The sequence below is a fragment of the Teleopsis dalmanni genome, chromosome 2 (genome assembly GCF_002237135.1).
Source record: "Teleopsis dalmanni isolate 2A chromosome 2, ASM223713v2, whole genome shotgun sequence".
Taxonomy (NCBI): Eukaryota; Metazoa; Arthropoda; class Insecta; order Diptera; family Diopsidae; genus Teleopsis; species Teleopsis dalmanni.
The window spans coordinates 123,546,797-123,555,464 of NC_051847.1; the positions used below are offsets into that span (position 1 = coordinate 123,546,797).

At 30.6% G+C, this 8,668-nt stretch overlaps 1 protein-coding gene across 5 annotated transcripts; it reads right to left on the bottom strand.

Annotated features, from left to right (window-relative positions):
* Positions 1–949: 949 nt before the first annotated feature.
* On the bottom strand, positions 950–8,248 carry LOC119681152 (lethal(3)malignant brain tumor-like protein 1). 5 transcript variants are annotated; one of them, XM_038094255.1, is made up of 4 exons: positions 7,282–7,674; positions 3,811–5,571; positions 2,430–3,001; positions 950–2,361 (listed from the first exon to the last, which is right to left on the bottom strand). In XM_038094255.1, the coding sequence occupies exons 1-4, from the start codon at positions 7,658–7,660 to the stop codon at positions 1,129–1,131; spliced, it is 3,945 nt and encodes a 1,314-aa protein (XP_037950183.1). In that variant the 5' UTR covers positions 7,661–7,674; the 3' UTR covers positions 950–1,128. The 5 variants fall into 5 exon arrangements, with proteins under 5 accessions (XP_037950183.1, XP_037950185.1, XP_037950187.1 ...); XM_038094257.1 differs by lacking the exon at positions 7,282–7,674 and adding an exon at positions 7,993–8,248 and having other exon boundaries at positions 952–2,361; XM_038094259.1 differs by lacking the exon at positions 7,282–7,674 and adding an exon at positions 6,655–7,106 and having other exon boundaries at positions 952–2,361.
* Between the last annotated feature and the right edge of the window lie 420 nt (positions 8,249–8,668).

Below are 8,668 nucleotides of genomic sequence, written 5' to 3' on the forward strand. Positions count from 1 at the left end.
CATCGTTAAGTTCCATTTTCAATTTATGTGCAAAAAAAAAATGATATCAAAAATCTATTTTGATAATTTAACCTAATTTAAACCCTACGCAAGGAATTTGGAAGTGATCTTAAATATGAGGTAGAAATGATTGGTAAATTTCGTATGAGAAATCTACTGAATTGAATTTTCAGAAATCTGCCAATTAACTAGCTTCAGGTATTTCAAGGATTGTGTTACAAACTCTAGAAAGCCAAGAAGGGACAACTAATTTTAATCAGTTATGTAGTTGATACTATTCATTGTAATTGGTTATACGCCTGCCTAGTCGATATGTTAATTCTGGACAAAGCCTAATTGTGCTTTATTAAGCAGGCAGGGTTTTTTTTTGTTTTTGATAAAACATATATGCATGTTAAAGTCAGAATGTTTCTGTTTTCTGCAAATCGTTTTCGTTACAGTTATTTTATTTACTATGTGAATACATTTTATTCAGTAAAAACTTTTCTTGTATGTTTAGTTTATAATTTATTTAACATTGGTTTGGGGATACAAGAGGTTGATTTTTCACTCATAGTTGATATTATAATGATTGTGGTATTGTATTTATTAATTTCCTTACAGTTAAATGTTAACAGAACGGTTTGGTGCCATGCATGATTTGTAGAGGCGAATAAAATATTATTTTAAAAAATCTAAATACCTTATATTCACAGCGAAACAGATATTTTTGATTACTATATCAATTATTTTTTTTGTTTGTATAATTAAAGTAGAATTTAATATTAATAGTAATTATAAAAATGTATGTTTTATGTACAAATATTTGTTTTCTATATATATGTTTTATTTATAGTTTTTATAAGTGTATATATAAATATATATATATATCTATTATATATAGATGAATCGATATATTTAAATAACTTAAATGAAATTTTGTAAATTTATGTTTCTTATACATAATATCTTTAACCTTAGGTTTAACAAATTAAAATTAAATATGGAAGCAATGTTACATATGGATAAATCTATAAACAAAAAAAAATTATTTTCATGTACATTGCGGAGTGAACAAAATTTTTCAGTATTTAAGTAAACTGTATAATTAAGAAATATATTACAAAGAGTTGATATATTTGTTGCTATTTATATAGTAACAGGAACATATAAAAACTTTTTCACTACCAACGCTCGTAGCGACAAAATATGTGAGAACAGTTTGACGGCAGGACCCAGATGAATTGCTAAATCGTCTGTTAGATTACTTTGTGATAGCATCAGTAGAGCCGTACCATCAATTTCCTCATTGGAAAACTTACATGCAATATGTGAGCTTAATATTTTCTCGACGAATGCACACGTTTCCTTTATAGTCCAATTCATTGGATTCGTAGTTATATCGCTCATATTGAAGTCTTGATTCATTTGCCATAAATCATAGGTTTGTAGCAAACGTGGACCATAATCACACAAATAATTTTTAGCAATTTTGATTTCAGGTTGTTCTACCATCAAATCAACAACACTAACTGAATTTCGTCTCTTTCTTGTCATATCCAATTTTCTTTCTGGATGGAAAGCTTCAACTTTTTGTAACCTTGGTTGATTTTGTGTTTCCATAAGAATATTTTGTATTTTACTTGTTTGTTTCTTTTGTACATCAATATTTGTTTTTATAATTGGTTTGCGTATGGTTAGTGAGGAATCTATACGCAATGGTTTTATATTTCTTTTAAACCAGTTTGCTCCGAAATAAGGACAACTATCAACAGTTGTATGAGTGTTTAGGTGACAATTTTTAGCATTTCCAATGCCACGACAACCAGATAGTGTACATAGTACGCTTGTGGTTGAATTTTGATAACATGGTGGTGGTTCAAGTTTGTGATCAGTTCCGTCACACCAGCCGATTGGATGCAAGTCGGGACTATCATCTTCTAACCAGAAGGCATATTCTTTTTGCCATCCTTCAAACAGAACTTTTATACGATGCCCTTTACGACTTATTATATGCGAGGGACGGATAAGCGTTGGATTACATGGGTCAACAACTTCTAATTTCATATGTGGTTTAAAATCAATAGGGTCACGCGGTCTAAAGAATTCCTCTGGTGCTATAACGCCACAACGTTCTTGTTTTATATACTCCGCCCAATCGAAACGAGTGTACTTAAATTTTGGTGGTACTGTTAGTTCTTGACGACTAGAGTGCCAACCACATGGATGTATGTAAGGCGAACATATGTCTACCCAATAATCAAAACAGTATTTATAACCGTCGAAATGTACACGTATACGATCACCCAATACATCGGCAACTGATGCTACGCATATTTGACCATTTCCATTAAGATCTTCAGCTTCTAGGTGCATACCAACCTGTAATTAACAAATAAATAAATCATTACATATAAATAAATAAATAAGTACAACTTTTATAAACTCACCTTAAATGGATTTCTTTCCTGTGAGCTGTCATATTTGAGATGCGTAAATAAATGTTTATAAGCAGCTTTTCCCTTTGTTTTATCCAAGTATATATGCCAATTAAATACTTTATGATCGATGCCTTTTGGTGGTTGCAAAACGCGATTGTTTTTGCTACACCAACCAGGTGGGAATATGTCCATGGAATCAGCATTTACCCAGAAATCGTAAGCTATATCGTACCCATCAAAATGCAATTTCATGCGGAATCCTTGAATTTCCACAATAGTACAAACACAAAACAACGAACAGTTCATTGGATCAATTGCTTCAAGTTTCATTCCCACTTGAAACATATTAGGTGCAACTGGAAAGGGATTTATAAAGAGATGTATTGGAGCAGCTCTACCATTTTTGTCGGAAAGGTATTCTGTCCAGCGGAACGTTCTTTTTGCAATATTGACAGAATTATTACTAGGTACTGGCAAAAAGTAAGTCTCACTGCGTTGACGCTTCGAAGAAATTTGTTTTGCCACAACATTTCCACGACTTATGATTATTGAGCGATTTAAGCATTCAGTGGAACAATATTCTGAAAAAATAAAACAAATAAAATTAATTACTTGAATTTAATTATTTAATGTATTTTATTTCCAATGGATCAGTAATCATGTGTATGAGGAGCAAGAATTTCTTTTTACTTTTAATTATTGATAGGTTTTATAGTTTAAGGATAATTCAAACTGCGGTTTAATTATTCAATTCTAGCGCTAGTTGAAAACTATTGTTCTGGTTAACTATGATATGAATCTCGCTTTGATGCTTATCGAAGAAATATTGCACATATATATCTTCGACATAATAATAATACATAATATATTATGTTTTATATATTAATCATAAAATTAAAGATAACTGAGGGTTACAGCAATACATTACGAGCCTTAGAATCACTAAAATCTACGTCTTCAATGAACTGTCTAACTTTTAAAGAACTGCTGATAGAGTTCATATTGAGAGTGATGAACGGCACTTGATTGTCGAAATGGACGAGTGCATTCGGGACGCACACCCACCCAGCTACTTCTGTAAGCTTCTGAATCTACTCATATACTGCAATATCTAATATCATATACTGCAATATCTAGCAAGATTCCTAAAACTTGCGGAACTTTAGAATTGTGGTATAACAACATTTATTTATTTTCTTCGTAAAGATAAATTTGGACAGCAATAGGAGCAACAACAATATTACAAGGTGTCTATAAGATTTGAATTCCTTTTTTCGAGAAATTCTTGTGAAATTACATGTTATTGCTCTATCAATAGTATTATAAATAACTAATAAAGTTATGCCTTGGTGATGTCTTAATTATAATATTATACAATATATCAACTTACGCGGTGCCAAGAATTTAACAGCCGGTCCGTGTGTATTACAATGTTTGCACATGTATAACAATGGATCATCTTTTAAAGAGATTTGACGTTCACCTATTGGTTTCTCGAAGAAATTTATTGAACGTTCGCGAGCAGCGCAACGTTCATGTATCTGTAACAAACTGAATTCATTTAACTCGAAACGTATATCTGTGCCACGTGCAGATCCTACATTATTATTCCAAGCTAATAAATTTCGTGTATGCTCTGGCACTTTTCTGCTATCAGAACATGCAGCAGATTTATTTCCAGCAGATTCGGAAGATTTCGTTTTTGTTGTTTGTATCTTCTTAATCACTGTTGTTGGTTCTACTTCTAATGTACGTGAATTATTATTCGATGAAGCTGTAGTGGATGATGATGATGATAGCAAAAATGGCTCATCACACAGCAACGAAGTATCCGTGCCTGCATTTGATTGGTGAATAATGGATACATCGGGAGTAATTTCTATTTCCAAGGAACTTCTATGTTTTTTTGTAGTCTTATTAAGAACATTATAATTAGCTTTAGCATTAGTTGGGTTTTTTTGTTTTGTATTATTTACAGGAGGTGTATTTTGTTGAATTGTTGATACATCTGTATTAATATCATAAGCATAATTTTCTTTAACATCAGTTATTTGTAATTGATGACTTGGTGCTATTTCTTCACTGATACGATCTGCTGTAGAGTTTGTGAACTCTTTATTGGGTGTAGAATAAGTTTGTACAATTTGTACATCATCATCATCATCGTCGTCGTCCTCATCATCGTACGGTTCAGCAATGCCATTATTGTCGTAACTGTTGTTCGTTATGTTGGCACCAACAACTGCTCCTTCTTCTTCTTGTAATTTCTCTTCATCATTCTCATCAAGGAGTCCATCTAAATCGATGATTAAATCATTATTATCAGTTTCAATAGATTCAACGTTGAGTGAAAAACGACGTTCATTGTTGGTATCATTTTCGACTATTTGGGAAATGCTCAAGGATTTGGAACGCTGTATACGGGCTTTTTCATCAAGTTCTTTTTGTCGTTTTCGCAATATTGTTTTTTCGCCTGCTGGCATTGTTGGCACACCATTTGCAGCTTCTGGAATTAACTGATTTTTGTTTGTACTATCAATATTTGCTGGTTTTAAAGGTAATTTTTCAAGCGTTACACTTGCTGGTTCGGTTGCAAATACTGCTTTTACTGATTTGTTTGTATTTGGTAGCACTGACAATTCTGTTGGCAAGTCACTTTCGGCGTAAGCAAAATTAGTTGGAATTATGGAAATTGTGTCTTGTGCATGGTATAACGGAGTGCCAGTGCCAGTGCCTAAGCTGTGCTCTTGCTTTAAAACTTCTTCCTCTGGTGCATTAAGATGGGAGAGCTCGGAAGTTTGCGTTTTATATTGTACCAACTGTGTGCTATTAACGCTCATTTTGACTTGCATATTGTTTGGCTTGTTGTTGGATGCACTTTTGTTTGTTGTTGTCGCAATTGTTTTGATTTGTTGTTTAGTATCGATAGACTTCTTACCAGGATATGTTTTCAATGTTTGTTGTAAGGCTCTTGGTGACACATCAGCAGGTCGTTGAGTAATTTTCGTGTCTAACAATTGTACGATCCTGTTTTCTTGTGATTTGTCTGAAGCAGCACCAGTGCCGTAAGTTAATTTGTTGACAGGAATTAAGGTTGGAAGTTGTACCACTTGTGCAATCTTAGCGTTTACCAACATTTGTTCCTTGCTAACTGTAAGATAGATAAAATGGAATGTATTTAATAAAGGATTATAATTAGTGAATATATTTTTACTTAATATTAAATAGCAAGAGCAAGCAAATATGGGCAGCACTTACGAAAAAAAAAGAACAAATAAAAAAACGAATGTATTAAAATGAATCACGTATTGCAACAAACTACATAAAATAATAATTAAGCTCGAATTTTATTATAATTAATGTTATATATAATATGTTTATTTTTTTTTAGGTAGTATATGAGCATATAACATAGTGTAATAATACTTTTTTATATTTATATAACATTTGGTATGTATGTTTCAACTGACAAACTGACAGACAAGGTTTTAACTCTGGTTACAAAAATATATTAAATGAACTCTTCAGATTTCATATATTTTATTTACAAATGCATAAACTCACGATTCTAATGTAGATTTTAATAAATTTCACATCTTCTTCGTTTTAACACATGCAATCTTTTTCTTATTTAAATTGTCACTGATTTCAGAAACTGAACGTTTTGTTTAAGATAAAAAAAACCAACTTCAAGTAAAAAAAAAAAAACCTAACCTATGCTTTTTACTGGTTATACAAACGTATCAGTAACAATTGCACTTTTAAATAAATATATTTAAAACACCTATAAAAAGGCATTACTTACATGCTCACAAACGACACCACAATATTAGCAGCTTATCAATATTTATATGAATAATTTTATTTTCATTTTTATTTTTATTATTTTTATTATTTTTGTTACTTGCTGCCAAAATGGAGCTGCTTTTCTGTTACTGATGAACTTATAACTTTTAACTTATTACTTGTAAAATCAAAAACAAGCTTTGTGTATATTTATAAACTTCAGCTAATTTCACATAAATTTTTATTTTACCATATTTGACAAGTCTATCTACAATATTTTAAACTGTCAAGCGAGTAAATCAAACTATGCGTTCGTCGCTCGTCTTTTATTTATATTTATGTTTATATTTTGTCAAGAAAAATGCTTGCTTGCAAAGAAAAAGAAAGAAAATCAATCTGCAGGTTGCACCAAATAATAAGTATCACTTTTAATATAAACAAAACTTACTGACGCTGCTTGCTACTGACACCGTTTGCTATCGACTGACTGACTGCTGACTGCCTTCCATACACAAGATATTTCAGAACTAAACTATATATTGTAATTCGTTTTCGCTCTGCAGATACAACACACGTGAAAAATAATAAAATAATACGTAAAAATATCCCAAAGCAATAACTACTAGTCGCCAGTTGATAAATATTTCCTACTGAAATTCACAAAATGTGCCTTAATGACACATAAGACGACAAACAATCTGTTAATTAATTAATAAGCAAACTAAATAATGCCTTCATTTGCTTTACTACTTGTAAGGCTAAACATTTTTTGAGACCCTGTATGCACAACGTCGCCGTTAAAAATTCGCATCATCAACTCGCAACTTGCATTCCAACTTAACTCGTCAAATTGTAGATTTGTGTATGTTAGTTAGCATTACATAATTGCAAACAAAATGGCAGTGGTAACAGCAATAACATCCAAAAAATTTATAATTATAATCACTAATAATTAATAATTACTATTAATCGTTTATGTTACAATATATGTATTTCTACACAAGCATTTACATATCACTACAAAATCAAAATAAAGCAAAACAAAGCAAAAACAATCCAACTACTTGAAACATACTCGTTAGCAATTTATTCGTTTGTTTCCGGTCATCCTCCTCTGGATTACTACTTTTTCTATTTGTTTGTGACATTTGTTTAGCGCTAGTGGTGCTGGTGGTGGTGGTGGCACTTGCTGGTGGCGTGTTCTGGATTGACTTAAAAATCAAGTTTCTTCCAACTGTTTCATTAACTATTGGCACTAGCTTTGGTACGGCAGAGATCCCAAGAACTGGAACTTCCGCTTGAAATCCTGCCACACTATTAGTGTCTAGTGGTCTTTTCTCTTGAGGGATTTTATATACACGGGGTTTTGATGTGCTGGGTTGAGAAATGCTTACAGGATATATCACCGAGTTAATATTTTGTTTTTGTATGTTATTTAATTGTAACGCCTGCATTATTTATTAGATATTTCAAAACGTTTTTTTTTGTATCTACTTATTTTTTAAACAATTTATATGTATGTATATAAAATTCTTAACAAAATATTTAAATATATAAGCACAAAACATATAGCACTTAATACAAATAATTTTTGTAAACTTTTAGTTTTTAAATTTATAAACTTATTTTGTAATATCTTTTAATATAACACTTAAAACTGTTCTTAATTATAACTTTAATAGTTGTTTAAAACAAATTTAAAGTTTTTTTTTCAATGAATTTGTAAAAAGTACCTTTCGGCACACAAAGTAACTTTTTTTAAATGTGTAGTCCACAGTTGCTGTACCTTTTAAACATTTTACTTCGTGACAACTTATAACATAATTGATTTATTTTAGTTCATTTAATAAGAGTTCTTTTCATTTTTGTTAATATTTCACTTATAAGCAATAAAGAACAAGCTTTTCATCATTTTAATAAAATTAACTTCACTGTTTAATAGCGTAAAATTCAGCGCGATCTTGGTACGTTCAAAGTGCTGCACAAAATGCGTAGAAACAGTGTTGTCGCTCACGTTAAATAGCAAAATTTTGACATTTCACGAGAAGTTTGAATTTTGCAAATTCAGGTAGTTTGATCCTGTTCCAGGCTCAAAAATAATATGAAAACTTAATAATAAATAAAAAAAGTAAGTTCTTAAATTATATTTAAGAGAATACAATAAAATACATTACAATAAATAACCACATAATCTAATAAAAAAATAATATTTATTACAATTTCAAAATTGTTTCTTTATTTTGGAAAATTACAGTACTTGTTGCACGTATTGAAAATGTAACATATCGTTGGTCGAAACTATAATCACGTATGTAAAGCAAAAAAATCTTGCACTGAAATACAGCAATAAAACATAATATTTAAAAATAACTTTATAAAATTTATTATGAAATGTCTAACTTCATGTAAGATACCATATTATATAGCAACGTTATATATGTATTAAATATATATTTACGATA

Bases quoted from the DNA above. Each gene is read 5' to 3' on its own strand.
- LOC119681152 (XM_038094255.1), bottom strand. From the start codon at position 7,660: ATGCAGGCGTTACAATTAAATAACATACAAAAACAAAATATTAACTCG. The intron at 5,572-7,281 runs GTATGTTTCAAG...TCTATCTTACAG, and splicing joins AACGAATAAATTGCTAACGA to TTAGCAAGGAACAAATGTTG. The intron at 3,002-3,810 runs GTAAGTTGATAT...TTATTTTTTCAG, and splicing joins TGTTAAATTCTTGGCACCGC to AATATTGTTCCACTGAATGC.